The sequence below is a fragment of the Aspergillus pseudodeflectus genome (genome assembly GCF_044049435.1).
Source record: "Aspergillus pseudodeflectus strain CBS 756.74 chromosome Unknown BJX68scaffold_43, whole genome shotgun sequence".
NCBI classification, from domain to species: domain Eukaryota; kingdom Fungi; phylum Ascomycota; class Eurotiomycetes; order Eurotiales; family Aspergillaceae; genus Aspergillus; species Aspergillus pseudodeflectus.
This window is the reverse complement of record NW_027263819.1, coordinates 99,743-127,730: the sequence shown is the minus strand read 5'-3', so window position 1 is coordinate 127,730 and position 27,988 is coordinate 99,743. Positions and strand designations below refer to the sequence as shown.

At 50.5% G+C, this 27,988-nt stretch overlaps 9 protein-coding genes across 9 annotated transcripts; 6 read left to right on the top strand and 3 right to left on the bottom strand.

The window, feature by feature from the left end:
• Positions 1-112: 112 nt before the first annotated feature.
• Positions 113-4,661, top strand: BJX68DRAFT_269867 (serine/threonine-protein kinase; the record flags this gene model as incomplete). Its single annotated transcript, XM_071046457.1, has 10 exons — positions 113-292; positions 349-483; positions 539-568; positions 636-700; positions 753-1,185; positions 1,238-2,074; positions 2,123-3,010; positions 3,063-3,267; positions 3,319-3,769; positions 3,827-4,661. The coding sequence occupies 10 exons, from the start codon at positions 113-115 to the stop codon at positions 4,659-4,661; spliced, it is 4,059 nt and encodes a 1,352-aa protein (XP_070895905.1).
• Positions 4,662-5,069: 408 nt separating this feature from the next.
• BJX68DRAFT_243497 (ABC1 kinase family protein) lies at positions 5,070-7,505 on the top strand. The gene is made up of 4 exons (XM_071041158.1): positions 5,070-5,613; positions 5,674-6,278; positions 6,335-6,907; positions 6,969-7,505. Exons 1-4 carry the CDS (start codon positions 5,198-5,200, stop codon positions 7,214-7,216), a joined length of 1,842 nt encoding a protein of 613 aa, XP_070895904.1. The 5' UTR covers positions 5,070-5,197; the 3' UTR covers positions 7,217-7,505.
• An 81-nt stretch (positions 7,506-7,586) lies between these two features.
• On the top strand, positions 7,587-8,243 carry BJX68DRAFT_151970 (uncharacterized protein). The gene is made up of 2 exons (XM_071036677.1): positions 7,587-7,770; positions 7,823-8,243. The coding sequence occupies exons 1-2, from the start codon at positions 7,684-7,686 to the stop codon at positions 8,057-8,059; spliced, it is 324 nt and encodes a 107-aa protein (XP_070895903.1). The 5' UTR covers positions 7,587-7,683; the 3' UTR covers positions 8,060-8,243.
• Positions 8,244-9,144: 901 nt separating this feature from the next.
• On the bottom strand, positions 9,145-11,089 carry BJX68DRAFT_151965 (putative mitochondrial carrier protein). Its single transcript, XM_071036676.1, has 2 exons — positions 10,383-11,089; positions 9,145-10,327 (listed from the first exon to the last, which is right to left on the bottom strand). The coding sequence occupies exons 1-2, from the start codon at positions 10,858-10,860 to the stop codon at positions 9,555-9,557; spliced, it is 1,251 nt and encodes a 416-aa protein (XP_070895902.1). The 5' UTR covers positions 10,861-11,089; the 3' UTR covers positions 9,145-9,554.
• A 714-nt stretch (positions 11,090-11,803) lies between these two features.
• Positions 11,804-12,604, top strand: BJX68DRAFT_269863 (ubiquinol--cytochrome-c reductase subunit 7; the record flags this gene model as incomplete). The annotated part of the gene is made up of 4 exons (XM_071046456.1): positions 11,804-11,919; positions 12,096-12,204; positions 12,266-12,319; positions 12,509-12,604. 4 exons carry the CDS (start codon positions 11,804-11,806, stop codon positions 12,602-12,604), a joined length of 375 nt encoding a protein of 124 aa, XP_070895901.1.
• Positions 12,605-12,852: 248 nt separating this feature from the next.
• Positions 12,853-14,409, bottom strand: alkA (DNA-3-methyladenine glycosylase II). The gene is made up of 3 exons (XM_071036675.1): positions 13,284-14,409; positions 13,105-13,224; positions 12,853-13,042 (listed from the first exon to the last, which is right to left on the bottom strand). Exons 1-3 carry the CDS (start codon positions 14,321-14,323, stop codon positions 12,979-12,981), a joined length of 1,224 nt encoding a protein of 407 aa, XP_070895900.1. The 5' UTR covers positions 14,324-14,409; the 3' UTR covers positions 12,853-12,978.
• Positions 14,410-16,252: 1,843 nt separating this feature from the next.
• BJX68DRAFT_151837 (uncharacterized protein) lies at positions 16,253-17,180 on the bottom strand. Its single transcript, XM_071036674.1, has one exon. The coding sequence runs from the start codon at positions 16,902-16,904 to the stop codon at positions 16,341-16,343; it is 564 nt and encodes a 187-aa protein (XP_070895899.1). The 5' UTR covers positions 16,905-17,180; the 3' UTR covers positions 16,253-16,340.
• A 196-nt stretch (positions 17,181-17,376) lies between these two features.
• On the top strand, positions 17,377-19,580 carry ecm33 (GPI-anchored protein Ecm33). The gene is made up of 4 exons (XM_071041157.1): positions 17,377-17,652; positions 17,737-17,808; positions 17,876-18,713; positions 18,770-19,580. The coding sequence occupies exons 2-4, from the start codon at positions 17,748-17,750 to the stop codon at positions 19,068-19,070; spliced, it is 1,200 nt and encodes a 399-aa protein (XP_070895898.1). The 5' UTR covers positions 17,377-17,652; positions 17,737-17,747; the 3' UTR covers positions 19,071-19,580.
• Positions 19,581-25,143: 5,563 nt separating this feature from the next.
• Positions 25,144-27,471, top strand: BJX68DRAFT_243466 (putative HLH DNA binding domain protein). The gene is made up of 2 exons (XM_071041156.1): positions 25,144-25,829; positions 25,881-27,471. The coding sequence occupies exons 1-2, from the start codon at positions 25,771-25,773 to the stop codon at positions 26,995-26,997; spliced, it is 1,176 nt and encodes a 391-aa protein (XP_070895897.1). The 5' UTR covers positions 25,144-25,770; the 3' UTR covers positions 26,998-27,471.
• Positions 27,472-27,988: the final 517 nt, after the last annotated feature.

Below are 27,988 nucleotides of genomic sequence, written 5' to 3'. Positions count from 1 at the left end.
CCTTTTCCTCCCTCCTTCGTCCCGCATCTACGGTTGCCCAACCCGAGGCGAACAGCCCGCACTGTACAGAGTCCAATCTACTATAGAAAGTCCGCTCAGGCTTTGACCGGCGATGGTGTCTCGGTCCAACGAGGGGCCCGACGGGCCTCCTCCGCCTTCAAGGACGCCTGGCACCCCCGCGAAATCACGGCTCACGAGACTCGGCTCGAGCCCATCAAAACGAGAAGAAAAGACGAAGGATGACCGGATGGGAAAGACCTCGGCCAAAGATGTTGCGGAACTCAAGGACTTCGTACGTTCAGCTTCTGAGTTGTCGCCCTGGAGTTCAAAACTGACAAATCCTGGAAGCAACTCGGTGACTGCTTGGGTCGAGGTGCTTTTGGGTCGGTATACAGGGCACTCAACTGGAACACAGGGGAAACTGTGGCTGTGAAGCAAATCAAGCTTGCAGACCTTCCAAAGAGTGAATTGCGAGTTATTATGGTAGAATCGCCCCCTTCGCTACTGTGATTTCAAACGCTGAGTATACGTGCTACAGTTGGAGATCGATCTCCTCAAGAACTTGGATGTATGGTTTCTTGCCCCTGAGATTGAAGCCCCTCTTGTACCGCAGTTCGCTGACCCAATAACCATAGCACCCAAATATCGTGAAGTACCATGGATTTGTGAAGTCGGCCGAAACTCTAAACATTATTCTCGAGTGCGTTCATTTCCGATCGACAAATTAGAGCATTTAACAACTGACTGTTCAGGTATTGCGAAAATGGCTCACTCCATTCTATTGCCAAAAACTTTGGCCGTTTTCCCGAGACCCTCGTGGGGGTGTACATGTCCCAGGTTCTCCACGGCCTTCTTTACTTGCATGATCAAGGTGTTATACACAGAGACATCAAAGGCGCAAATATTCTCACAACGAAGGAGGGTCTAGTTAAACTTGCAGACTTTGGTGTTGCTAGTCGGACTACCGGCTTGAGCGAATCGAGCGTCGTCGGCACTCCGTATTGGATGGCTCCCGAGGTGATTGAGCTTTCAGGTGCTACAACGGCATCTGACATATGGAGTCTTGGATGTACCGTCATCGAATTGCTAGAAGGGAAGCCCCCCTACTATAACCTCCAACCTATGCCGGCTCTTTTCCGGATTGTCAATGACGATCACCCTCCTCTCCCACAAGGCGCCTCTCCAGTGAGTTTGTGGCTGTGAGAAATACTTTTGTCTTCTGCTAATATCAGTACAGGCAGTTAAAGACTTCTTGATGCAATGTTTCCAGAAAGACCCTAATCTTCGCGTTTCTGCACGAAAGCTCCTCAAACATCCCTGGATAGTCAATGCTCGCAGATCTGATTCGATAGTCCCCAAGAAGTCAACCGAGTACGAAGAGGCTGTGAGAAGTGTCCAAGAGTGGAACGAGGCTCTACGTTCACCCGAATCAAGCGCCCTCCGACGAGGAACTAGGAATGACAGTCGAAACCCACCTTCTCTGCGGCTCGACGTAGGCCAGGCTCGACACACCCCCTCAAAAGATTCACTTCCAAGCCCGGTATCGAGACACACGGCAGAGCGATTTCGCTCTCCAATATCGGCGGAAGAAGATAACTGGGATGATGACTTTGCCACAGCTATTTCGCCAAGTGCACTACAGCTGCCTCACCTCAGACCGCACGACAACTTTGGAGGAATGCTGTCCTCCGAGAAACTAAAGGCTTTTGCCTCGCTTGATGGTACGGTCCTCAAGTCTGATGACGGGTTTGAGGATTTTGATGACCCATTCGGAAGATTTGCGCACGATGCAGAGTCAGACCCATTGAGAACAATTCGACCTTCTACATCCCAGCAGGTCAGCGCAGGAGCTACGCAAGCCGCCAACGTTTCAAATGGGCCACACATCAGACGTGGCCCGCCCATAAAAACTTCTATTAATCCTACCCACGGCGTGCCAATGCTACAAAACTCGTCGTCGCCCATCCGGCAACAGCGCCCACCTTTGTTTTATAAGGAGAACTCGGTCGAAGATTACTCTGATATCATCAGTGCGAATGAAGACATCTTGGACCGCAAACTCAGTGCATTTCACGTAAGTACGAACGGAGTTAGAGGATGGTAAACAGCTGACCCAGATTAGGACAACGATGACAGTATGGACTCGCTGGAGTCCCCAGCATCCAGGGAAGTTGTGCGGTACCATAATTCATCTGAGCAAGATGAACAACAATCCCAGCTAGGGCGCCAAATTTCAGTCAAGCGGTATCGAGGAGCCGTCGAAATCCAGCAGTTCACAGAGAATGAGGGAGACGAAGACTTTTCTGACATTCTGGGCGTTGACGGCGTCACGCTCAACAAGACTGAGAGCGATGCTAGCTCAGAGAAGAGCACTTTGATGCTGAATTCGAAACTCTCGAGTAACTCTTGGCTCGGTGATCAGGACGATGAGGATGATCCGTTCGCACAGCTTGAGGAAGGGCTTGATGAAACGGACCTCGAGGCCAACATTGCACGTGATAAACATGCTCGGTTACGAAACCAGGTGGAAGGACTCGTCGGCTCCTTGAAGACGTCGCAAGATGAAGAGGTGCTTGGAGAGATAGCCGAACAGCTATTAGCCGTATTCTGCGATTTTCCCGAAACCAAAAACATCATTATCAGCGCTCATGGTATGCTGCCGATCTTAGAGATCCTTGATTTGTGCCGTCGACGTGACATTACTCTGTGCCTCTTGAAGATCGTGAATGCGATCATCTACGATGACTACGAGCTGCAAGAAAATCTCTGCTTTGTTGGAGGCATTCCAATCATCAACGAGTTTGCTGCGAAGAAGTATCCGCGGGAGATCCGACTCGAAGCAGCTGCTTTTGTACAACAGATGTATCAGACCTCGACTCTCACCCTCCAAATGTTCGTCAGTGCGGGTGGGTTGAACGTACTAGTTGAATTTTTGGAGGATGACTATGAAGACGAGCGTGACCTTGTGCTGGTTGGAGTGAACGGTATCTGGAGTGTTTTTGAGCTGCAGGTGAGTTATGCCTAATACCGTCAATCGGACGTCAGTTCTGACGAGCAGTTAGGGTTCAACACCAAAGAACGACTTTTGCAGGATTTTGTCTCGCAGTTCTGTTTTAGACCCGTTGTCCCTGGTTCTGAGTCGAGTATTGGACGAGGAAGGGGAATTGGCCGAGATTGTAGAAGGCCGTATCGCAAATATCTTCTTCATCTTCTCGCAGGCCGAGAATCATGTCAAGGAGATGGTCGCTGAGCGCACCGTTCTTCATAGTATGTATCACAATGATCTGGGAGTCCGTTTGCTTCTGCTAACTCTATCAGGGGTGTTGAAAGAGCTGAAGCGCATGACGCCGGCCCATCAGATAACTATGCTCAAATTTATTAAGAATCTGTCCATGCTATCAACAACGCTCGATTCCCTCCAGAACTCGAACGCGATTGACGTGCTTACCGATTTACTGCGGTCCACTATCAAGCGCCCACATTTCCGAGAGGTTTCTAACCAAATCTTGAATACCATCTATAATATGTGCCGGCTCAACAAGTCACGCCAGGAAGATGCTGCGCTAAACGGCATTGTCCCCTTGTTGCAGAAAATTGTGAAAACCGAGCGACCGCTCAAAGAATTCGCTTTGCCGATTCTCTGTGATATGGCTCATTCCGGCAAAGTTGGACGTCGGGAGTTGTGGCGCAACAAGGGTCTTGCCTTTTACATTTCATTGCTCTCTGATCCGTACTGGCAGGTGACGGCCTTGGATGCTATTTTCATCTGGTGAGTGGTGATGACACCTCCTGAGTCAATTGTTCATAGACTAATATGGTACGATAGGCTTCAGGAAGAGACAGCCAAAGTAGAAGAGCATTTGCTGGAAAACCGTTATGACCAGCCATCATTTACGGACGCGATCATCAGATGTTTGACGTTATCAAAAGCAAACGCATTTGAGAACCTGCTTGAGCCGCTTCAGAAGCTTCTGAGGCTTAGTCCTCCTATCGCTTCAACCCTCGCGCGCCCTGACCTTTTCAGCAGGTTAGGTCAGAAGCTACATCACAACAAGGCCGCGGTCCGCTTAAACCTTCTCCGCATCATATCTAGCATTTGCGACTCTCGCGAAGAACAAGGCGGACTTCTCACCGGCTACGGACTCTTGGAGGCGATTCGGGAGCTAGAGCATGATCCCGCAATCCTTGTTCGGGACATGGCTGGAAAACTTATCCAGTTCAACGAAAAAAGCGAGGCTTATGGACTGGGTAAGCGCAAGCCCAATGTACGACGCGGAAGCATGTCCGCATCATCCCCGAGTCTTCTTGTCAACCAGTCCGCCCCTGCCACACCCCAGATGAGCCGACAGAGCCAATCGAAGGGGTATTTCGATGGTCGAGAAAGCCAACGGCACCCACGAACCGCTCTCAGCGGCTCTGCGCTCGCCCTCCGGCCTGGGAGCCGAGAAGGAGCAACCCCGGGCATTACAGGTGGCGTCAACGGAAGCTCGGGTGCTTCTAGGAGTAGGATAGCCCGCGGAGTTTCGAACAGATTATCCCACGTCGACTTACTGGCCGAGGACGATGCTCGACCTCCAAGCTCAGTATCTCGCCGGCAGTCTATACTCCCTCGGCGTCGGCGGTTGACACAGCAGCTGGAAGGGGAACGAGGACCTAACTGATCAGTTGAAAAATAAGTTGTCTATCTTGCATCAATTTTCCTTTGTCAGAAGATGCTCGTCCGGTTGTGGCCATACCAGCGAGCCTTTGCATATTCTAGGCGCATTTCGGGGCGTTTTTGCTGTCCTTCCTTTGTGTATGCATACTTTCCTTGGGTTTTATATTTGAGCAAGTCTTTGTCTTGCTGGGAGGAATATGGTGCATCTGTGGTCCGGATGGTGTGTATGTAGACAGTGGCTGTTTCTTATTATTTTAGCCTATATCAAAGAATTCCAGCGTGCCATACTCTTCTCCGGATGCACATGTGATTCGAGTGGCGCGCGATTCGGCCGCGGCGAGTCCCGGGGTGGAAATGCCACGATCAACGCTCTCAACGGCCACGGAATAATTTTTTGTCTCTTCCGCCATCTCTCGCCTCCAAGCTCTCTCCTTCCATCTTCACAAATGGCCGTATGGTAGTACGGATGAAAGTCTTCGTCTGGCAACTATTTGTTCTCGACTCGTTGTCGCTCTCTATACGGCATTGTTCGTGCCCGGTATGAGGGTGGCGCTCCGCACCCCACTACGGGCTCTCAGTCTCGAGCCGATGCCCATCGTCCGATATACACCGAGTTATTCGTTGAAGGACTTGCCCTTGAGGTGTACTCTAACGTACGCGTCCACTCGTCGATATGGGCATAGTTCATCGCCGTTGACTACCACAGTCAAACCTTCTTGGCCCCGAGCACCCTTTTCAACGAGGACCTCTGTCTTGAACGAATCGCAACAGGCGGCCGGCGGTCAAGGGAAACAATCTGGAACTGGTCAACCAGGGAAGAAATGGATCAAATATGGAGTTATCGGAGGAGTGATCTTGGTCGGAGCTGTGACATTTTCCAGTGATGCTAAACATCTTTACCGCGCGGCGGAGCGAACAGGAAGAGTTGTTGGCACCCTAGCTGTCTGTATCAACGAGTAAGTTGGAGCATGCACACTGAATGATCGGGACTCATTTGCTAATGTCTTGGAACTCAGCTACCGAGTGACCCTCAAGCAAGAATATGCAACCCCCGAAGAACGAAGCGATGCGATCCACGCCTGTCACAAGCGTTGCGCCGAGCGTACCCTGCGCGTACTGGAAAAGAACGGATCCATCTTCATCAAGCTGGGACAACATTTGAGCAGCATGGGCTACCTCCTCCCACTCGAGTGGACAACGACCTTTATTCCTCTACAAGACAAATGTCCCGTTTCGTCGATCGAGTCGATCGAGGAGATGTTTGTTGCAGACACCGGCAAGCGGATTGATGAACTGTTTGAATCATTCGAGCCGACGCCCATTGGCGCTGCTTCCCTGGCACAGGTTCATATTGGAGTCCTGAAGAAAACGGGCCAGAAGGTTGCGGTCAAGGTACAACATCCGGCGCTGGCGGAATGGGCGCCGCTGGACCTGGCGTTGACGCGGTTTACGTTCTCGATGCTGAAGCGCTTCTTTCCTGAATATGATCTGGAGTGGCTGTCAAAGGAGATGGACCTCTCGCTGCCACAGGAATTGGATTTCCGCCTAGAGGCGCAAAATGCTATGAGAGCTAGTGAGCACTTTAAGCAACATTCGGATGCTCCGCTGGTCATCCCAGAAGGTAATTCCTTTTCTCCTCTTCCCTCCCGCGTCTGTATGTGCTCTAACAACTTCTAGTCATCTCGGCGCAGAAACGTATTCTAGTTATGGAGTTTTTGTCCGGTCACCGACCGGATGACCTAGAGTTCCTGGATTCCAACGGTATCGACCGTGATGAAGTTTCCGCAGCGCTAGCTCATATTTTCAACGAGATGATCTTCGGCGACAATGCCCCATTGCATTGCGATCCTCATGGTGGCAACATTGCCATTCGCAAGAACCCTAATCGCAGCCGTCACAACTTCGACATCATCCTCTACGATCATGGTCTTTACCGTGATATTGCTCGTGAGACACGCCGCAACTATGCGAAGCTCTGGCTATCTGTCATCGAAGCAGATGAAGCCCGCATGCGAGAGTACTCTCGCAAGGTGGCTGGCGTCACAGACGAGCAGTTCCCCCTTTTCGCGAGCGCGATCACTGGCAGGGATTATACGGTCCTGACGAGAAAGGACATCGCTTCAGCCCGCACAGCAGCTGAGAAGGAAAACATCTCCGGGGCCCTCGGAGAGGGCATGTTGCAGCAGCTGGTAGAGCTTCTGGGCCAGGTGCCCCGAATCATGCTCCTAATTCTGAAGACAAATGACCTCAGTAAGTTATCTCGTTGTCTCCTAATGCCCGCAACGCATTCATCTAATGGCATACTCTACAGCCCGCAGCTTGGACGAGAACCTACACACTCGACAGGGCCCCGTCCGCACCTTCCTCATCCTCGCCCGCTATGCAACCCGCACCGTCTTCGAGGAAGAGATCGAAACCATTCACGAAAACGGCGGACTGCTGCGTCCGTCTAATTTCTGGCAGTTTCTCTGCGCCTGGACAAAGTTCCTCCGCGTGGAGCTGAAGCTCTCCGTGTACGAGACCGTGCTGACGCTGAAGAGCCGCGTGGGACTTGCGTAAAATCCTTGTGGAGTGAAACACCTCGTGCGTCTCTTTTTTCTCCTGTTTTAATTACCCTGTATATTTGTGCATCATGGTATGGCGTTCCTCTTTCTCTTTGTTTCGTGGTTTAGATTGCTTGCTTCGGTGCCTTGGAAATCCCCTGTCTGTCTGGTTTATCTAGATTATAGAATTTATTCTAGAAGTGTATATAGAATCCCCGAAACTAGGGTAAATAATTGGCATTGGCTGAGGTTCTCGTCCAGACTGTGTCGCTGAAAAATACAAAATCAACCTGATACTACACCCATTTTGTCTACCAGTAGCTTTGGCGCGGCAATCTATTCGAACACCAACATTAAAGATCCGTCTTACCACTTTCACCACCACCAATCAATCCATCAACCAGCCTTTTGTCTAAAAATCCCGTACAGACATACACTCTGAAATGTCCAAGAAGCCCCTCGGCCGCTCTACAGGCGTAAGCAATGCCCCTAGCTAACCCTTGCTCTTTTCTCTACTTCTCTCTATCACACCACTCCACTCATCATCCATCACCTCTCCAACTGTCCAAGGTCCTCGCACCTCAAGCATACACGACACAAGATAAGCTAATACACGATCTAGTCTCTAAACGCCCCTATCGCAGCATTCACAATGGCCGTCGTGCTATGCTCGTACTGCATCTACTCGATCAATTCTGCGCGGAGGGGCGCACATGTCCAGTCTCAGTTTCAGGAGTCTGATTCGGCGTCGGCCTCGTTGAGTGCCGCGCAGAGGAGGTTCAGGCAGAGGGAACGGCAGGATGAGTGGGTTCAAAGGGCGTTGGAGGAGAGGGGGAGGGATGAGAAGGGGGGTGTTTAATTAGGAGCTTTTGTTTCCTTTCTTTTCGTTTATCCTGGGGTGGTTTGGCTTTGCCTTTGGGGTGACGCTGGTGTTTAGGTGTTAAGTCTAAGTTGTGGGATTTGATTACATCCTTTTGCTAGTTTGATGCGATATGGAAGAAGTTTATTTTCAAGCATTCTATACTATCAAAGCTATTAAGTACCTAAGAGAGTCTTTTGCCGGTCAGCAAGGAACGACGACGAAATCAAGCAAGCATAAGGGAAATCATGAGAAGGGTATCAGAATTTTCAGTGTATGAATAGTCACATCCAGCTTGTCATGAACCGGATCTACCATTGATATAAATGTTCATCATATAGGTTCTCATGTTCAAAGATTTGGTGTAATGCGGGTGTACGTGGAGATGCAAGGGAGCCTTACCTCATATTTGCAGAGCATGCGTATCGTTCTCAACCGGGGACCCATGTACAAGACAGGGAAAGAATGGAGGCCATACAGTAGGGACATCCGCGCTGTCCTGATTTTCTCGATATCGATCTTGATCTCGTGTAGCTGCGCTGAGCGAGCGAGTCCCCAAAGTAATTCCGAGCAGCAGGGTCTGGGATTGCCTTTGCCCATTGTTCCGGAGGGCATTTGGCAGAAAATAAATAGCATCGAGGATGCAGCATCCAACAGAACCCCACGGTTCGAATGCTAGGAGTCAGTGTCGAAACCATCCATAGCAGTGCAGGAAGCCTGCCTGCCAGGTTCATCAGTTTTGGACCTGTAGAAGTCAAGTCCTTCTCTCGCTACCTTGTATAACTCAATGCAGAGGTATTGGCTCTTTGGCAAGCGATAACATGATGCGTACTTTGTCCTCATGCCAGCATTTTGGCATGTCACTAAACAAAGACGTCAAGCTAGTGAACCATCGCTGGCTGTGAGATAGGGATTGAAGAGGTAGAGCAAGAGGTCATTGTGAGTAAATCAAGCAAAGCCGAGCCATTATCACCCAGGATTAGCGAACTGAGAAGCTTTACAGAGCTTTGTAATATGCCATGGAGTTGGTGTTTGTTTTAAGTTTTGCGCAAGAAAATTTCTGTGGATATACCATAGGAAGTCACGTGCTTCCTTCTATCCACTGGTTCACAATCAAGTTAGTACTACAGCCTCTCAAAATCCATATCAATTGAAAGCTGTGAATTCTAATGATACGTATAGAGGTAGTAGATATGATATATACATGTGAGGCACGTAAGATAAAATTGGGGTAATAGAACGGCGCTCATAAAACACAAGTCTTAAACCAGAGACCATCGTATGCCAGACCCCATCACTCTACCCTAACACCGGTGACATAGGAAATCGTCCATGCTGAAGACATATATCCGCTCCATAGAGTCTTACGTCGACATTAAGAGGCGAGCTGGTTGCTCAGATGACAAGAAATAATCAGAAGTTCGGGCCTCTTGTGTCAGGCTGCGGCGGTCATATCGTAGATCGGATGGTTGGCACTTGCCTTCAAGTTAAATGGTTAGATTGCTCCCGAAGAGGCCTTTTGTTCTTCCAGGGCGAGTTTATGCTCTCCTTCGTGCTTCAGGTGCCCAATATGCTTCCGGAGATACTCGTATGTGAGCATGGTGGTCATGGCAGCAGGAACGGCGCGGAACAGGTTCGTGCCGATCCCTGAGTAGAACGCTCGCCAACCTTCCTCTTGCAAGATTGTTTTGAACGTGCGAATAGTTCCAGCGTATCGTGGTCGATTAGCCATGCCGTCAGATGACGCCCCACCTGAGGACCGGCTATGCCCCCCGGGGTGATCCAGCCCACCGCGGAATGTGATCTCCTCCGGCGAAGCAGAAGGTTGAATCTTTTGCTGTGTTTGAAGCCTTGTTCGCAGTACTTCGTGCGGGTACGTCACCGTGCTGGCACATATCTTACTCAAAAATGTAGCGCAGCTTATCCCAATCCAGTGGGAGTTTCCGTTATCCGGGTGCTCTCCGATGCTGTAGCCGGTGAATGCCATTTTCAGGTATTCATAGAGGGGAAACTGTATCGCAACGTGCGTCAGACCTAACAAAGCCGGTCCGAGGCCGGAATAAAACGAGCGTATTCCCTCGTGCTTATACATCTTTCGAGCTGCGTCCCAAGTGCCATTGTACCGCCAAGGGGCTCTGTATCCTTCGGTGTCGGATCTCGAACTCTGGGACATCAGTCGAGTCTTGATCACCCAGATAGGATTTGTGACGATTGTGGAACATGCTCCCGCAGTAACAGAAGCATATCCTCTGGAAAGCCACCAACTATCTGTAATGATGATTAGAATAAAGCCCTGCCATCAGTGATCCGACAAAGCACTAACCAGTGGTCTCATAAAAGTATTCCCGCGATCGGTCGTAGATGGCCAGATAAACCGCCCACGTAGGCAAGTACCCTAAAAGCATTGGTCCTAAGCCCTGGTAGAGACCTCTGATGCCGTCTTCCCTCCAGATTATCTTTCCAGTCCCTAGCATGCCTCGGTATATTTTGCTAGTTTCGACCATATGCCCATTTCTCCGGAAGCCCCCCTGGGCCTGAAGCTTCGTCTTGATCACATCGAGCGGGCAGGTCACAATTCCCGACGCTACCCCTGCACTGGCGCCGCAAAACGGGGCTATGTAGTATTCCGGTAAGCGGGCAGCAAAGAGCTCCACGCGGTCGACGAAGTTCGAGGACGGGCTTGACGTAGCGGCGGCGGGTGCGATTTGGAGAGGAGGGGACGGAGCGCTGTCGGATTTTGTCACCTGCTGCTCGTTAGGGCTGCTGGATGCCCCTGGCGTGTTGTGTTCTTCTGAGAACATCCTGGCGACCAGCACTCAAGCAGTTCCACAGCTTGTTCCGCTCTTATATGTTTCACCGATGAGGGATCCCGGATCCGAGCATATCGGTGCCCGCTCCGGAACCCAAAGAACCCTGTGCGGCGCGTATAAGTCCTGGAAAAATCCTAGGAAGCAAAAGCCTATTCGGTAATGTCGTGCGGTTGGGAAGGGTATGACGGATGACGAGGTGCAGAGGGACCTCCAAGGATTTATCGAGCGAGCCGATGCTGCCGAGCCGCCTTGTCTTTTAAAGTTGCCCTATCTGATGCACAGACGTGGGAGCGGGGTTTTTGGTGGAATCAAAGTACCAAGAGAGGCAATATCGAAAGATAGAGAGAGAACGCGATAATCAACGATCAATTAGCCTCATTCCCGCCTCCGAGACACAGGAACCTCGGGTTGCCCGCGGTGAAATCACAAATGATTGGGAAATTGAGGCCTCAGGTGTCGAATGACGAGAGACGAAAAAAGGAACCGTCCTCGGAAAAGTGGGCGAATTGCAAATCTCGAGACGAATGACTCCAACTTGCGTAAGACCTAGTAAAGGACAGTGGCCTGGAGAGTCGTGTGGAAGGGCCCGGACCTGAGTTGCTATTCGCTTCTATTTTCCTTCGAGGATGTCGGCGTACCAGAGCTTTTTGGCCAAACAGAAACACTCGGTCAAAAGGCCTTGCGGCCTGAGGCATGCACCACCAGTGCCGGGCTCTCATGTGGGATAATGCGGTCAGAACCGGCGCGGTGGTGTATCTGCCTCAGGCAGCATATCGGATGTTTTTGGGTAAGTTCATCCGGAGACCTCCCGTTTTGCACAATAATCTCCAACGTCGAGCCATCTTTCGTTCAGCTTGACTGACATTTTGCGACCACCCCTCCACTCCACACCGTCAATTGGAACCGCACGCCGCTTCTCGTCGGGCTATTCAATATGTCGGCTCCTAGTCTCACCAACTTCGTTGTCAAGCGCCCTTGGTTGAAGCGCTGGATGACCCCCATCGCCAACTGGTATGTCGACGCTGCTGGCTACAGAAGACTCGGTCTCAGGTACGCAACTACACCTCGATAACCCCGTACAAACGCTGGTGAAGGACGGAAAGCGACTACGACAATTGTATCATCACTGCGTTTCCTACGTCGATCGCGATCTTTTCGCCCCCGCTCATCTGGACTCGCCCGATATCGTCGGGATAGTCGTAGCAGCGATCTAACTGCCATTACAGAGCCGATGATCTGATCCCCGAGGAGAACGAGGCTGTCCTGACTGCTCTCAAGCGTCTTCCTCCCAAAGAGGCTTACGACCGTGTCTTCCGTATTCGCAGAGCTTTCCAGGTCAGTTTCGTCATCGAGTTGCCTCAGAGCTTCGTTTAGCTAAAGGTTTTATTCTCTACAGTGCTCCATTTCCCACACCCTTCTTCCTCCTGAAGAGCACACAAAGCCTTCCGAGGTGAGTCGATCTGAGCTTCCATTGCGCGCAATACGCATCCCAGATCTCCGCAAAAGCGATCGACCAATCCCGTGAGGAGGATTTGTCAACCGCTTGGTACTCGATTTATGACACTTCAATCTATCGAATGAAACATTGGGACGCAAACGAGATGGCCGAGTGCAGAATTTACTGATTTTTTCTCAATAGGACGTCGAGTACCTCAGCCCCATCATCCGCGAGATCGAGAAGGAGCTGGCGGAGCGTAACGACCTTGACAACCTTGTCGTCAACCAGAAGCGGTAAATGGCTTTCGGACGCCCTCCATGGAAAACATAAAATCTGCTCTGTGATATAGACCTGTGGAATAAGACGATACAGGAGTTGTTCCGTCCGGCTTTGTGCTCTGTCGAGTAGAGCAATTGCCATTGTTGCTTGAGCCTTTGGATTTACGTCGCGCAACCCGTGTACTGATACTGTACAAATTTATCTCCATTTTTCTCCTGCTTCGTTCGACTTCGCTGTGTCTCGCGAGATTCTGGATTTACCAAAGCAGTAGCCTGCCGGATGTAGGCGTTATACACAATACTAATACGAAATTTGGCCAAATTATATTAGAGATAATACCGAATCGCCGTTCCATATATACAGGGTTGATACCGGAACAGACTCGCCATCCTTCAACCAGTCATGACGGTGATGTCGACATCCTCTACGCGCCACATGTACCACATGAAGAGGCTCCTAGTCAATGTGAGAAATGAACGGGAAGCAGTTGCAGCATTAAGGTCTAATCATTGACATACCTATACGGGGCGAACTTGGCAGCCAGCTCCAACATATCCTTTTCTGACATGTACTTGAACTTACCACCTTTTGCCTTTAGTTTACCGACGTCTTTTCCCAAGAACGCCGCGCAGCCTCGCCTACACCAGTTAGTACCACTCCGAGCTGAACCAGTTCAATGTCGAGAGGAAGAACTCACTGAACACCCAAATCCCCCGTTGAAAACACGTCGATTCGCTTGAGCGTGAAGCAAGCAAACATCTCAACAGACCACCTCCCCAAGCCCCTCACAGCCGTCAGCTTCTCCAACAGCTCCTCATCGCTAGCATTCAGCAACATCCTCGCACTCAACTCCCCACTTGCAAACTTCTCCGCAAGACCATGAATATACTCTGCTTTTCGCTGCGACAACCCCGCCGTCCGTAGCGTAGCGATATCGGAACGTCCTATTTCCTCGGGAGTCGGGAAGTAACCCTCAATATCTTTATCGCGTGCAGTAGCACCATCTGCCCCGTTCACCCCATCCGCATGATTCAGCCCCCACAGCAGCGCCACAAATTTCTCCTTTATAGACCTCGCGGCCGCGCCGGAAACCTGCTGCCCGATTATAGTGCTCACGAGGCTCTGGAAAGGATCGATCCGTTCGGCAAGTCCCTCTGGCGAGAAGAGCGCGCACCGGTGTGCTTCTATGAGCGGTTTCAGACGGGGGTCGGTGGCTATCAAGTGTGCGGTTGCTTTCTCGAGGAGCGTGCCCGTTGTCGCTGTGGGTCGTGGAAGGCCACTTTTTGAGGGCGAGATGTCCTCTGTCCCCGGTGGGTAGGCAACGAGCGAGGAGCCGTGGGGCGTTAGGAGGGTAGCGTTTGTTCGGTGGGGTTCAACGGGGCGGTCGAGCGGGGGAGGGGTCTGCGGTCTCTTCTGAGGATTTGATATTGCATTGTTCTCCCAGTAAGCGCTGTTGTTTGCGGATGTACGCTCGGCTTCGCCCGTTGGGGTTGAAGTAGAGGAAGTTGAGGATGGTTTGAGGATCGGTGCAGAGGAGAGAAGGTTTGCGTCATTGGAGAGGGATAGTTGAGGAAGCGAACTCAAAATCTGTGTCTTCTTCTGCGTCTGTTTCTTCTTCTCTTTTGTTGATATTTTGCGGGCTTTCGTCACGCCGTTTGCTGGGTTCGAAGGTGGCTGGATTGCTGCTTGGAGCGGGAGAACAGCGGCGCTCAAGCGGGCGGAACGCCGGAGAGCCATAGCTTCTCTCTATATATCTGTATGAATATAAGGCCGGAAAAGTACTCTATTTTTTTATGTGCAGTGGAGGCTGAGACAGGTGTGTCTGGTTTGAAGTTTATCTAAACGAAAATGAGCTCTTTGTGAAATCTGGGGTTCGGAGCTGATGCTCGGTCTGTCATCATTGCGAAAGTCACGGGAAGCTCGTATCCCAGCAACAAGGGGGGGAAGCTGGAATTCGCGATTCCGAGCTCTCCAATCGCTCTAAAAGACTGTATGTCTGGCTCGCTCGGTGCCAAATACTAATGGAAAATGACATTGAGGACTAGGTAAAAGCTCCTGTTCAGACTCGGTTTTGCTTACCACGGTACCGAGTACTCTGCAGATCTAGATCTGGATCCGCAGACTACCTCCAGGCTCGCTACGATGAACAATAAAGACGACTGCGCGGGTGAGCACTTCACTTCTACCAGCTGTAAATGTCGTCTGTATCTGATCACCCGTGGATGGAACCCTTGAAGGACCTCTGGGCTCTCAATCATGACAAATAATGGCTGAATCTCGATCATCGTATGACAAGCGCTGTCAGCAAGCCGTTTATACGATGAAACATGAGAATTGTCTCCCGCAGTTTCCGGTTTCAGTCGCAAAAGCTTCGCGCTCCTGTCACCAATCGATCCCTGCTCACCGTTGAGATGTCAGACCAGTGCTACCTCAAAGACCCTGGGCTCCGTCAACAACCCTTGTGTACGGTCTAGGTCGGGCCGTATATCGACAAGAGGTCTGCTTGAATTGGAGGAGGTTCATGATATGATTTACTGTTGCTGCGGCGATGATATATTTTTGCTTACAGGTGGTTGACGGACAACGCGCTCTTCCAACTGAGACCTGGAAGCCCTTGACAGTCACATATTAATGACGACCATGTGTAATCATCTTGGCCTTGGTCCGTTGCAGATTGTCCTCCTTGATATCAAACCTGGCAATGTTACAATGTTATGATCTGGGGCCGCGTTAAACTTGAATCATCAGGCGGGGCTTCTAGCCCCTTAACAGCCACTCAGAGAAGTGGCGCTGGAGAACGTGCCAACGCAGAGGACGAGATAGCAACATTCCAGTCCACCTTCGCGCTGACGGAGGATCCATTTCATAATAAAGCACATTGCGATCAGGGTCGTTGGCGGATATGCGCTAATTGAACATCCAGCCGTCCAAATTGGATAAATCTTGCAGCCCGGGATGAAACAACAAGATCTTCAGACAAAATAAAGGGCTTGGGTCGCAGGGGCAACGAATGCTGATCACCTTGCAAAGCGTGCAGGTTGGTTTCAAGGACCATTCATTGCGATTTGCACCGATATCTGTGGAGTCGATGATGTGCTACTAGCGACTTGCCAGCCGAGTGGGCATGACGAGTCCTGCGGCAATCCTCCCTCTCAACAGACTGATAGGGGGATGAGAGACGTGTATCAGCTGTCTCACAGTGGAGTGAAGAGTTGACTTTTTGACGAATTCATGACTGCATTGCTGAGATGCATTCCTCTTGACGGCCAGCAACCCATGTACGTACCCTTGTGTTTGGGCGCAGAAATCATTGAATCAACGAGATGGTCGAATCGAGCAAGACAAGCTTTCTGCTTCGCCACCTTCCGATAGCCGTCTCCTGAAAGCGTCATGGTCTCTGCGCAGGTCGCTTTTTTTGGATCACGGATGTGGTGTTTTCCTTCGTATTGATGCTGTCCTGTATGTAGATTACGCAACAATGAAATCGAATAAAAATTATCCCAAAGGCTACCCCGTACAGCTGGTGGCTGACACGTGATAAGTCTCCTTAGATTCGCCACTTTATTCTTAGCGCTCATTTGAACACTCCCGATTATTGGCGACCGGCTGTTTTGGTGGCCCGCTTGTGCCTGGAAACTTGCCAATTGTTCCTTGGTCGCCAACTCAATGACGAGGGTCAAGAACTCAGGACTCAACGACGCAGTCTCCCTCGCAGGCTGCACGGTTCTGAGAGCCTGCCTGCTTCAATCACGTATCAACCTCTGCGATGATGGCACTTGGGATGCATCGTAGTTCGAATTCCAAGACGCGGATGGGATCGCATACCAGCGAATGGTCGGCGCAAAAGAACCAGAAGCCGAGAAAGGTGGGTGAAAAGCGGGTCTTGGCCACTTGCAGCAAATTTAATTGACGACGCGTCCACGGACTTTACTTGTCCCGACTGTAGATAGCAGCATTCCTGGGTATTTGACACCATATTCTGGGGAGGAGGAATGGGCAGGAAGAGCCATTTGGCCATCTTGGAGAATGATATCAAATCGAGAGCTCGTTTGAAGAATTCTAATACGAGTTTCTCGAATTCTACATTGCTTGGCATGTTTGGTGAGAACTTTGAGTCTGGATCCACTGATCCGGCATCGAGATGGATTTCAAATCCAATTAAACTCGATATCTTGATTCTGGCCATCTTTGATTTCAATACTCCATGAGTCCATACACTCAGGCTTCGTATCTCATTGTTTGAGCATATCTGAGAGTGATTTAAACCACCTCTGCCCGGTGCGAAGATAGAGACTCCGCGTATATTAAGATGAGGCATCTAGTTACCTGATGAATACTACTAGTACCTCAGTGCGTTCGCGCAAGCCTGGCAAGGGCCATAATAATTCTTCGCACTGTTTGGTGCTAAAGTTCTTCAGGTGAGACTGTGCAAATAATAGAAGCCTTACCACTAGTAAGTGGGGAGCTATACATCTTACCTACCCAGGAGACTGCTACCCAAAGGTCAAACATGTTATGTAGAATTCGGCATGTCGAACGGCAGCTTGAGGGGTGATGCTATACTGACAATAACTTCAACCTCACTTGGTAGCAGAAAGAAAGATGGAGACGATGAGAATCTACTCGGAGTATCTTGAATTACTACTATTCTACAAGCCTGGAGTACCGGTATTGTAATAACGAAAGAAACATGGCCCGGTATTATTGTCGCAAGGGTGGACCAACGGCCAACCACTCCTGGGCCGCGACAACTCCTTTCTTGTCCTCCCTGAAAGCCTGCTTTCCTCCTCTGACGCTTTGCCATCCAGTCCTTCCTTTTCCCTCGCTTTCTTTTCTCCTCTGCTTCTTCCCTTCATTCTTCTCGGTCTAAGAACGTGCTTGCCGAATCCGTCCTCTTCATCACCAGAGGAACGTCTGCCTAAAAGCTTCTCCCTCGTTGAAGCTCCTCTTCTTTCACTCGTTATTTACCCTTCTTTCCCATCCGGCCTTCATCCGCCACATTTCGTCTTCCCTACCGACAGGGCCAGGCTTTGCCTATCTACAGTAACCGTTCAACCTACCGTTCAGTGAGTTTGCTCCAGCGCGATTGTCCATTAACAACCTGATCGATTGGGGGTCAACGTGGCTGACCTTTGCTTCCTCTGCGCTAGAAATATTAGCAATGGTTTTCATTAAATACGCTCTCCCCGTCCTCGCTGCGGCTCAGGCCGTCTTCGCTGCTGGTGAGTGAATGATTTGGTTTTTATTCGGCTACACTGGCGGGATGCGTTGGGCTAATTGGAGTCGCAGACTGCGGTGACGGTGATACCATTCGCATCCGTAGCCAGAGCGACCTGGACAGCTACAACACCTGCGAGGATCTCGACGGTGATGTCGAGATTGCCAGCAGCGTCGCCGGCGACCTTACCCTCAACGGTGTTCAGAGAATCAAGGGCGCCCTGACCTCCTCTGGTGCCGCTAACGTTACCACGTTCAATGCTCCCCTCCTTGAGACCATCGACAAAGAATTCCACTTCGAGGGCCTTGTTGGTGTCACCTCCCTCCAGTTCCCTCAACTGAAGTCCGTTGGATCTCTCAACTTCGAGGCCCTCCCACTCTTGCAGACTCTGGGTTTCACCAGCGGCGTTACCAAGGCTGGCAGCGTGTCCATCGTCAACACCGGTCTGACCACCCTTGATGGAATCTCGCTCAACTCCGTCGGCAGCTTCATCATCACCGACAACACTCAGCTCGAGACTGTCGACGTCAACAACCTCAAGAACGCCACCAACCTGATCAACTTCGCTGGTAACTACCACGAGCTGGAGATTTCTCTTCCCAACCTTGCCCAAGGAACCAACCTTACCATCCGTAACGTCAGCTCTGTTTCCATTCCTTCGCTCACCAAGCTCGAGGGTCAGCTGGGTTTCTGGGGTAACACCTTCTCCAGCCTGGCTGCTCCTAACCTCACCGAAACTGGTGACCTTGTTTTCGAGGACAACGAGCGCCTCTCCAACCTCAGCTTGCCCGCTCTCGAGACTGTCAACGGTGGCTTCCTGATCACCCGTAACGACGAGCTCAACACCATTAGCTTCCCGAAGCTCGCCACCGTCACCGGTGCCATTGATTTCAGTGGTGCTTTCGACCGGTAAGTGTTTCTCCGTGCGTAGCTAGAATATGGCTTTACTAATACACTTCTTACAGTGCTTCTCTTCCCTCTCTGAAGAACGTCCGTGGTGGCTTCAACATGCAGAGCACTGGAAACTTTAGCTGCGACACCTTTGACAACTGGAAGGATAACACCATCCACGGAACCTACGAGTGCAAGGCTGCGACCAACAACCCCACCACCTCCGATGGCAGCTCTGGATCCAGCACCAGCACCAGCACCTCCTCCGCCGATGACTCCGACTCCACCGAGGATGCTGCCGTCCTGACCGCTGCTAACGTCCCCGTCATGGGTGCCGCTGCCATCTTCGGCATGCTCGTCCAGTATGTTTTGTAAAAAGGCGAATTGATAACTGACTGTTGTGTGTGCACCTTTGCCGCCTGTTTTCATCCTTTCCTTTGCCCATCGTGGTCGTGTAAAGTGACATAATAAGCAATGGGGGTTTGCTTCCTGTACCGTGTTGTTCTTATGATAATAATTCAAGTTTTTTGAGCACCATTCTCGCCTTCCGCCCACAATTATGAAGCATTGCCTCTTGGATCAGCGCGAGTGGTGAACAAAATGGCGAATGTGGCGGCAGGGTTGAGCTGGCGGTGTTCGGAGATTTTATCTTGCGTGTTGTATAGACGTTCCTTTGGCAGTTGATGACTTGTCTATCTTTTGATGACCTTCATCTTGGTATTCTCCTCGTTAATAATGCAGTCCGTTTTCCATAGTCCTGCTTTGTAATCTCGTTGTTCTGCGTCCATCAATTCTGGCCGTGGGTATGGTCCTGTCATCGTTTTAACGACGATATATATTGAACTTCCTACACTATCATCCGCCTTGTGTCTCTAAGTCCTCTCGGCCTCAATCTGACTTCCTTCTACTGGCAATCCCCTCGAACCTGCCACTGTCATGACGACAAAGCACACTGTAGGTATTTTTCGACCAAAAAAAAAAAATAGATCAACACCAACCTGAACCAAATGCCGAAACATTCAATAATCAGACCTCTCCAAATCCCAACGCAAACGCCAGCGCATTGGCACCTGCCAACGCAAACTATACGGAACTCGGCTCCCCTAACCGTCCATTCACCTGCCTCGCGGGACTCCAGCCGGCGTCGTCCCCGTTTGTCTCAGCGGCACAGTCGACGCGCAGATGCGAAAAAAACAAGGCTCGCGCTGATACACAGGCAGGTGGATGTTAGGTGTCAACTACTGCCTGATCCCGAGAGGGACACAGATAGTTTATAGGAGCGGAGAAGTTATCCGTATCGCACTACAGATTTTAGGCCGAGCTCGCTGCCTTTGTTCCTCCCCCCTAGCGTGGACAAGCCACATACGTAGCTGCCGTTGGATGTTTGGAGCTTGTACTTTTGTTTTTCTTCTTCTCCGATTTCTTTATCGACATCGACTTGTTGGTTGACTACTGCTGAATTGACTCCGACCTAACCGTGGATTTGTGGTCCGAGGTGGGCATTGAGGACCAAGGACCATTATAGTATTATAGTGTCTCTTGTGATCTTCGAGTTTTTAGAGTTAGGGATAAGTAGTGAGTACCCAATACGTACAATGTCCCTGAGGTCAGGGTGCTCATCGAAGATGAGGAGAAACCCTTCGACGTCCGGGGTAGCGTCCTTCTACCTCCCCTGTACGGTGGTGAAACTGCGCGTCTCTCACCGAGCCCTCGGCGCACAGCAAGGAGATTCGCCAATGACCCGAGATGTATTGCAGCGAAATATGCAACTCGACTGCGCTACGCTGCGAAACGCCAGGCGTCCCGTCCCGGATGGAGACACATAACGATGCAGAAATCCGTCGTCCTAAGGTGTTAGGACAGAGTTTACGCGCCAATACGTGGGCCATGGAGCATAGAACCCGCTGCCACTCATCGATGAAAACTGGGTTCATTAGCAATCGTTCCCAAAGGTTTCTTGGGGCCTTGCTTCACGGTTCACCGCGGACGGCCCAAGGGCGAACTGCTGCTAGTGGGTAGATCACTGATAGGTCGCTTCTCTGCCTTGGAAGTGGGGGTGTTCGATAACTTCCTTTGACAATGGTCTGCTCCATCTATGCTTCTAAATAGATGTATGGAGTAGTATGGAGCCCTGATGAATGCAGGCTTACCGTCCGAGTCAATCAGGAAGGAGTAATGCATTGGGTTCAGTGAGGCTAGTTGGGATTTGCGGTAGCGTTAATCAGGGCAATTGCTGCTCGTGTGGGTTCGCGATTTGACCTCGGCTTTGCCCCGAGGAGCTGGGTCCTAGAGCTCTTCGGAGTTGGATATGCTGTAGTTCGCTTTTATGGTCTATGGCTCGTGGAAAGGCGTGCCGAGAAGGGAGCAGAAGACAACTTCCAGAATACATGCCTTCCGACTCTTTTACCTCTTTCCCTCGACACCGACCGCCATGGAACTGCCCGTGGTGTGTTTGGCAAAGCAGGATGAGCAGCAGCTCCACGCATGGTTCTTTGTTGCATCTTGCTTCCGACTTCTCCTTGCGGATCCCGATGAGGCGAACATGCGCCGATGATTCGAGCACGTCTTCCGTTCTGTACACGGTCAGGAAGAATGATCCGTTGGATACGAACGCTTATAGCAGAAAATCCCCCATTGCTGTGGATAAACCCCGCACTGGAATCAAGACTTAGGAAAGTTCCATACGACCTGAAATAGGCAATACTAGAAGTCTACACCTTGGCAAGGCAAAATTATTGAACGTAACATCTCACGGAGATGGTGGCGATCCTCAAGATCAATCCAAAGCGACCGAGTGGGAATGTTGGACCAAAGTAAATGATAGGCTGTGTCTCCTGCCGGTGCTTTCAATTCAGCATGCGTTCCTCCCTCGCACCGTGCTGGTGGCGAAGCATCGTGGACCGGGGATGCACAGGCGGAAAAAGGATTTGGAGAAAGTGAGTGGAGGCTAAAGATACAGGCATTTGGTTAGATGTGTGGCAATAGTAAATGGCAGGCCTACGCGCAGACTGCAGGAGAGTCGTATTTGCAACCTGGATCCAATCCGCGGAGACAAAAGCGCGTGTATCGAGAGTGTGAGATACTCCGAGACATAGTCCTACAAGGGTAGCCCTGGCCCGAAGGGTGAAGTTCAAAAAAGAATTGGCGTTCTTGTAAGACGCAATATGGAGAAAAGCATTCTTTTGGGAAGGTGTCAAGACGGCCAAGTCCCCACGAATAGCGAGCGAGCGATGCATGGATCCCTTGATCAGAAGCAAAGCACGAGTTACAAAGAATGTGGCGCTGGACTATGTGTATAGGATGGGAATGAAACTTTGAACCAGGGTTTCAATCGTGCTGGTGCGCAGCACCGCGGGCCCCGGTGTTTGCTTGCTGAAACGCCGAACCACGCAGAGAGGGGACGGGCCCAGATCAAAGTGAGGAAAGAGAGTCGATATGGGCCTATGAATGCGAGCCGAGCATAATCTTGCATGGAATGGCGCATTATGTACGCAGGGCATCCCTGGTTCGCAGTCTGCGAGACGGCGGAGCCGGATCCAGCTGAACGGGGTCGTTTGTAGAGTCTGTGGACAGGTAAGAGGCTGAGAGTTCGACGCGTGGGAAGAAGGATGGACAACGCATAGGGCTCATTGAACACAAAGAGTCGAGGCGTGTCTCGAGGGCCGAGAGCTTCTTTGCTTTTCTGATACATCACTCTCGGTCCTTGGGGCTATTCTTAGCTCGGTTTAGCTCAGACGAGAGTTCCAGCTTCACGCGAGTATGTCGAACCACCGACCAGACCTAAATCGCTCACCAACCTTAATTTTCAAGGGCGTAATCAGTTGAGGGGTATGAACCTCTTCAGTAAACGAGGGATGATCTTGCTGACGAAATGGTGGTGGTTTGTTAGGTGTATCCGAACTTTCTTCTTCCCCACACTTAGGATCAGCTCCTTCCCTTGTACTACGAAGTACTGAGCCCAATGCATATGTAGATTATTGACGTTGACAGCTTTTGGGGGGGCCACAATGCAGTATTTCGGAGAATAAGCGAAACACGGCGAGTGAGCGGCGATTCGGATATTTTTCTTTTGGAAGCGTTCCCCACCAGTGGCGGCTTGGAGAAACGGACTGGAGCGCCTTGAACAATCGAACAGGTATAATGTGGCCTCCTTTCTGTTTGGCTGGGCGTGAAAGCCTGGGTGAGCTCGAGAGTCCCTCAGTGGGTTCGTGCCTGAGATAGCTGCGTGTCAGTTCCAATTCAAATAAGCGTTCGATCTGGGATGCCGTGTGGCTTGTTTCATCGGCATGCGTTAATCTCAAAGATTTTAATCCGGAGTAGTGCTGGAGATCGAGGGCCTCCACCCAGTGCCACTGCCCGTGAGTAATCGTATGTCCAGTATTAGCCTGGTAAAGCATCATGAAGTCGACGAAACCAGAATGGCTATTGATATGATCAGTTACCGTAAAGATTTACGTAGATGCAGAACGTGGCGCTGTTTAGGAGAAGTCTGAGAAGCATGGGGCCCATTGGAGTATGAAATCGAATTGCTCTTCTTCATCGAGTATGAATCTGGGGACAGACACTTGACAGATCTTATCCTTGATGCCATGCGACCCGCTGCCTCCACCTCCGTGCCACGCATAACATTAATAAATAATTGGGCAAATCATCGGGAAGCAGGCCGGGGAGTCAATCCGTACGCCCGTACTTTGAGATATTTCTCTTGAATGTTGGTTTGCCGGTGCCAACCAGTTAATCCTGCAACCCATAAGCACGGCTTTGGACCCTCACTAGATTGGTAACCGTCGAGTACTCCATACTATCAACTTCACCTCAACTCAATCCCATAGCACCTGTAGTGAAGGGCGGATAGGATGTTGACATTCCAGCACTTGAGATGGAAGATTCAATTCCAAATACCGTTGGCATCCTCCAACACAGGCCATGGCACTGGAAAAGCCGATCAAGGGGGTCTGGGCTAAGAAAAGAAACCGCCCAGAACATATCGATTGCCGGACTGACAGGGCTCAAACCCCGGTCGCTGGGACCTTCTAGTCATGATCCAGGCGTATGGGCCTTCGGAGCTGTGGCGATCTCGATTTATGACCCCATATCGCACGATTGTTCTAGGCTCGGATGCGTCTGACTCGATCTGGAAAGAAGCCATTCTGGCAATGTTCTGCGGCTCCAGCTTGAAACGCCGAGAACAATGTCATGCAGCGTGCTGCTTTGCTCGGTGGTGTATGTCGGAGTAAGCATAGAGCGTCTAGACACGGTTATCGGCCATGCGTCAGATCTCTGTGCATTGTATAGAAGAGCCCATTGGAAGTATTTGAGCGCTTGGCCGGCAATTTCGCTTGTTCTCGAAGTCCCAAAGTCCTTGCTTCGTGCTATAGACTCCGGGCTAGGCTGGTCAGCTCCTTCTGAGAGGAGGATCTGCCTGGAGGATCTGCGAGTGCCTGTGCTCGGGAAGTTTATGCACAAGTCCCGATTCTGGTGACTCCCTCAAGCCCTTGTAGTACTTTTGTCGGAAATAAGACGAATAATATGATCAATACGACAGACTCCGTGTACGACAGACTCCGTGTACAGGGCGTAAAAGTCCTAGATTATTCTGGTTGGTCTTTTTTTTCTCGAACCGTGGATAACTTTACTCTCAAGATAGCCAGCTGTTCGAAGCGATTGGGGTTATGTTTCCGGTTTTTTGCTTTCGCAGATGCACAGATATCTGTGCATGTCCATAGATCCCGTACATGTAGCTCTTGCCAGATCTCTGCCACATTCTGCAGCCATCATTCGAGGTTCGCGAAGCGTTAGCAAGATCTGTATGGATAAGCGCCGGAAAGTGTGGCCCAGGTTCCGGAGCCTTCGCTCAGCGGCGCTTAACCTGACGATAAGAACGCCTTTCAGTCGAACATCGCCGAAGGGATCGTTTTCAGCCTCGGAAAAGTGGGCACTGTTTCCATGGATCTTGGTTATTGGCTCGAGAGACTATCGATAGCTGCGATGCAAGGAGAATCGATACCTTTGCCCCGTGAAGATTGAGAAGTTGGAACCCGCTACAGCGGTGACAAATCATGGGTCTGCGATCCTCCCCTCAGTCCGTCTCTCATCAAGATCAGAACTCGCTGATTCGCCGATCTCATTCTGCGTTGCGTTCGTGCCTTTTATGATAGAGACGTATGCCCCCAGAAGCGCGCTGAAACGGATTAGCTTTGATTGTCGAACTCTGCCGGAATCTTCGTGGCCTTTCCGCGTGGAACTCCTCATGGGGGCGGCAGGGGGCGATATGGATCGAGGCTGGAAGGACAAGACCGATAAAGGGCGATCGATCGAGGCGAATCAGGATAGGCGACAGAGTGTACCAAAGGCCGGAGGATAGTTGAGGAGTCTAACAGAAGCTGCAGCGTATGCGGCAAAGGCTGAGCCAGAGGTGATATGATAATAGAAAAAACAAAAAGAGAAAAACGACGGAAAAAAGAAAGAAAATAAACAGTAAAAAAGAAAACAAATCCCAAGAAAAAGCAAGCAAAGAACGGTCGATGAGTATGTCATTGCAGAATGTTGAACTTACTACTCCAGTTTCCCAGTTGAGGTGGACGCAGCAGGCCACAAAGTGTGCTAGCCGGAGAGTGATACATCTTCATCAATGCGTTTCTCCATCCTTTCTCTCATCAAAACTGCTGTCTGAGCGCCACGGATGGCGTCGTTCTCTTGTTCCACCCCCTCTCGAGGCTACTATTTTCGCCCATCCCCTCTTCTCCCTCGCCTCGTTCACCATCTACAACGAGCATATAAACATGCAATGGCACGCTCCAGAGTTCGACTTTCTTCATGCCTTCCAGACCTCGAGGGTTCCTTCGAATGTTTCTGTCTGCTATATCGCAACTGCTACTTATACGGACCTCTACTTGTTGATTCATACACTCTAAAAACCCTTGACCTTTGATTATTGCTCTTCCTCGAGTTCTACCACACATCCTTCTGTCTGCCATATTGCACCTACTGCCGTATCCGCCTACATACATATCTATATGCTTTCTTGAAGCTTTCAAGACTATACTCTACGGCTCCGGCTGCACTTAATCGCAATATGTCCATTGGCGGAATGACCCCAATGTCTGATGAGCACTCTCATCGCTATTCTCTCCCGTGAGCATATCCAAAGCTTTTACGTCGAACATGACTCTGACATGATTACAGCGGTGTACACACAATCTCCTCTGTTGCCTCAAGTCCGGCTGATATGACCGAGGACCGGCGGCTCCCTCCCCTCCCACGCGAGCCTCTGCCTCGAGACCCGTTCAATCAATTCCCACAGCGGCTCTTCGCACCCAGCCCGCCGAGCTCACACGACTCCTTCCAGACCAGATCGCCATGGCCACCAGCTGAGCATTCCGTGGTGCCCTCATCCCCCGCAAGCTCTACAGATTCTTGGCTGGACAGCGTACGCTCTCACACAGAGTTTCAGTGGCCGCCAGCGTGCTCTGTGGAGAAACTACTTAGCCTTATAGCTCCAAACCCTCGAGCTCTGACCCGCAAAAGGCCTCTTCAGCAGGCTTGCGGCCGAAAGCGCAGAGGGAGTATGATTTCTGGAGTTGACGACGAGCAAAAGGAGAAGCACCGCGTTGCAGAGGGCACCAGACGAAAGAACCTGAGCCAGCTTCACCTAGGCTTGGATTTTCGGCTCGACAACTACTGGCTACGACTGGTAGGATGGGACGATAAAAAGAACTTAGCCGAATCTAAGGAACACATTTTGCAGGCATCGATTAGATTGATCGATTTTATGCGGTCATTGATCATTCAGTTGGTTGTTATGTTGATCGGCCAAGGAAACAACGAGTTACCATGCTATTTGCAGGAGATGATACAAGATGGACTTCGTTGCTCGCAGCTTGAGCAGATGGTCGCTAGTCTTCAACAGCAGAACCAGATGGAGCAACAGAAGAGCAACTCACTGAGACAAGAGAACCAGAGACTGGAGGAGTGCGTCAAGGCACTGGAGTACCAGGTGAGAACCGGACACATGCTCCGCTCTCCGAAAAGCGAGCAGTCGAGCCCTCAACTAGACACTCTGCTACCGAACAGCAAACCGAAAGCTATCTTACCCGGTCTTCGAGGTTTTCACAATGAGATTACTCCCAACAGCCCAGATTCCTCTCGGCTAAACACGCCATCCACCGGAACTTCACAATCATTTGGACAGACATTCCTCAGCCGAACACCTTCGACGACCGGGCCGTCCTCTCCCGTTTTCTCCCAGCCCTCCTACTTTGCGAATGGCTCACAGCCTTTACCCGGTGCCCAATCCCCATAGACTGAAAGATTCGGATGGCATCCATCAACATAAGTTCTTGAACATTCTATGATCTTTTTTTGGTTTAATATTAGAGCGGACGGGTGGTTATCTCAGCCATGTCCTTGACTTTCTTTCAGCGTCTCGGTGTTTTCACTTTTCACTTTCTTTTCAGCGGTCCCTGGGCATCATCTCGCTGCCTGCTTCTCGCTTCTTGAGAGGCCCGGCCACAGTTCACCCAAAAAAAAACGCCTAGGAAGGGCGGCTCCCTCATTCTGCGTTCTCCTCTACTACATTGTATGATACGGAATATGTCTCTGTTTCCAATTTGGGTTGCTTTGAGATGTTTAACGGAGTTTTTGTGGACTTCAACCCATATCTCAGGGCTGATTTCGGTGTTTTCATTTGCTCAGTTTCCTTTATTCTCTGTACATCCTTTCAGGTGTAATGTTTTGCTTTATGGATGCTTAAATCAAGCAAACACAGCAACTGTGCTGATTATATATGTACCAACCACTATAATAGACGTAGAAATGATAATGGCCTGTAACAATGGCATTTTGCAAGTCTGAAACCGTGTTTGTGTCTCTTGAATGACAGATGAACCAGGGGTTTATCACGAGGGTACTATTAAGGGAGAAAGTTGGTGTGATTACCATAAGCATACTACATGACTGTTTCTTGGTTATACTGCAGTGAGTGCATGCGAGCTTGTACTCTCGTTGTATCTTTCTTCACTTGATCCACGGTTGCTGCCCTCGATGCCGATCAGGTATAGTAGTTGCGAGACACTGAATCTAGAATTTAGTAGTACTCTTTTCTGTGGAGGCTAAAAGGTCAAATACGAGCACTGGAAGTTACCAGCCGTTACACACTACATCGTGAATCCTGGAAGGGTTTTGCGTATTTTACATGTAACTTTCACTGATAACGACCCCGAGTTATGAGGGCTTCGAGTCGACGGTTCCAGCGAAATAGAACGGAGTAATGGCCAAACAGGACTTGATATCTA

Excerpts from the sequence above, each read along its gene's own strand:
- BJX68DRAFT_151965 (XM_071036676.1), bottom strand. The coding sequence starts at position 10,860 with ATGTTCTCAGAAGAACACAACACGCCAGGGGCATCCAGCAGCCCTAAC. Across the intron at positions 10,328-10,382 it reads ATACTTTTATGAGACCACTG|ATAGTTGGTGGCTTTCCAGA; the intron begins GTTAGTGCTTTG and ends TCATCATTACAG.
- BJX68DRAFT_243466 (XM_071041156.1), top strand. The coding sequence starts at position 25,771 with ATGTCCATTGGCGGAATGACCCCAATGTCTGATGAGCACTCTCATCGC. Across the intron at positions 25,830-25,880 it reads TCTCATCGCTATTCTCTCCC|CGGTGTACACACAATCTCCT; the intron begins GTGAGCATATCC and ends ACATGATTACAG.
- BJX68DRAFT_151837 (XM_071036674.1), bottom strand. The coding sequence starts at position 16,904 with ATGCCTCATCTTAATATACGCGGAGTCTCTATCTTCGCACCGGGCAGA.
- BJX68DRAFT_151970 (XM_071036677.1), top strand. The coding sequence starts at position 7,684 with ATGCCCCTAGCTAACCCTTGCTCTTTTCTCTACTTCTCTCTATCACAC. Across the intron at positions 7,771-7,822 it reads CACCTCTCCAACTGTCCAAG|TCTCTAAACGCCCCTATCGC; the intron begins GTCCTCGCACCT and ends TACACGATCTAG.
- BJX68DRAFT_243497 (XM_071041158.1), top strand. The coding sequence starts at position 5,198 with ATGAGGGTGGCGCTCCGCACCCCACTACGGGCTCTCAGTCTCGAGCCG. Across the intron at positions 5,614-5,673 it reads CTAGCTGTCTGTATCAACGA|CTACCGAGTGACCCTCAAGC; the intron begins GTAAGTTGGAGC and ends CTTGGAACTCAG. Across the intron at positions 6,279-6,334 it reads TCCGCTGGTCATCCCAGAAG|TCATCTCGGCGCAGAAACGT; the intron begins GTAATTCCTTTT and ends AACAACTTCTAG.
- ecm33 (XM_071041157.1), top strand. The coding sequence starts at position 17,748 with ATGGTTTTCATTAAATACGCTCTCCCCGTCCTCGCTGCGGCTCAGGCC. Across the intron at positions 17,809-17,875 it reads TCAGGCCGTCTTCGCTGCTG|ACTGCGGTGACGGTGATACC; the intron begins GTGAGTGAATGA and ends TTGGAGTCGCAG. Across the intron at positions 18,714-18,769 it reads TTCAGTGGTGCTTTCGACCG|TGCTTCTCTTCCCTCTCTGA; the intron begins GTAAGTGTTTCT and ends CACTTCTTACAG.
- alkA (XM_071036675.1), bottom strand. The coding sequence starts at position 14,323 with ATGGCTCTCCGGCGTTCCGCCCGCTTGAGCGCCGCTGTTCTCCCGCTC. Across the intron at positions 13,225-13,283 it reads ACGGGGGATTTGGGTGTTCA|GCGAGGCTGCGCGGCGTTCT; the intron begins GTGAGTTCTTCC and ends TAACTGGTGTAG. Across the intron at positions 13,043-13,104 it reads GCCAAGTTCGCCCCGTATAG|GAGCCTCTTCATGTGGTACA; the intron begins GTATGTCAATGA and ends CACATTGACTAG.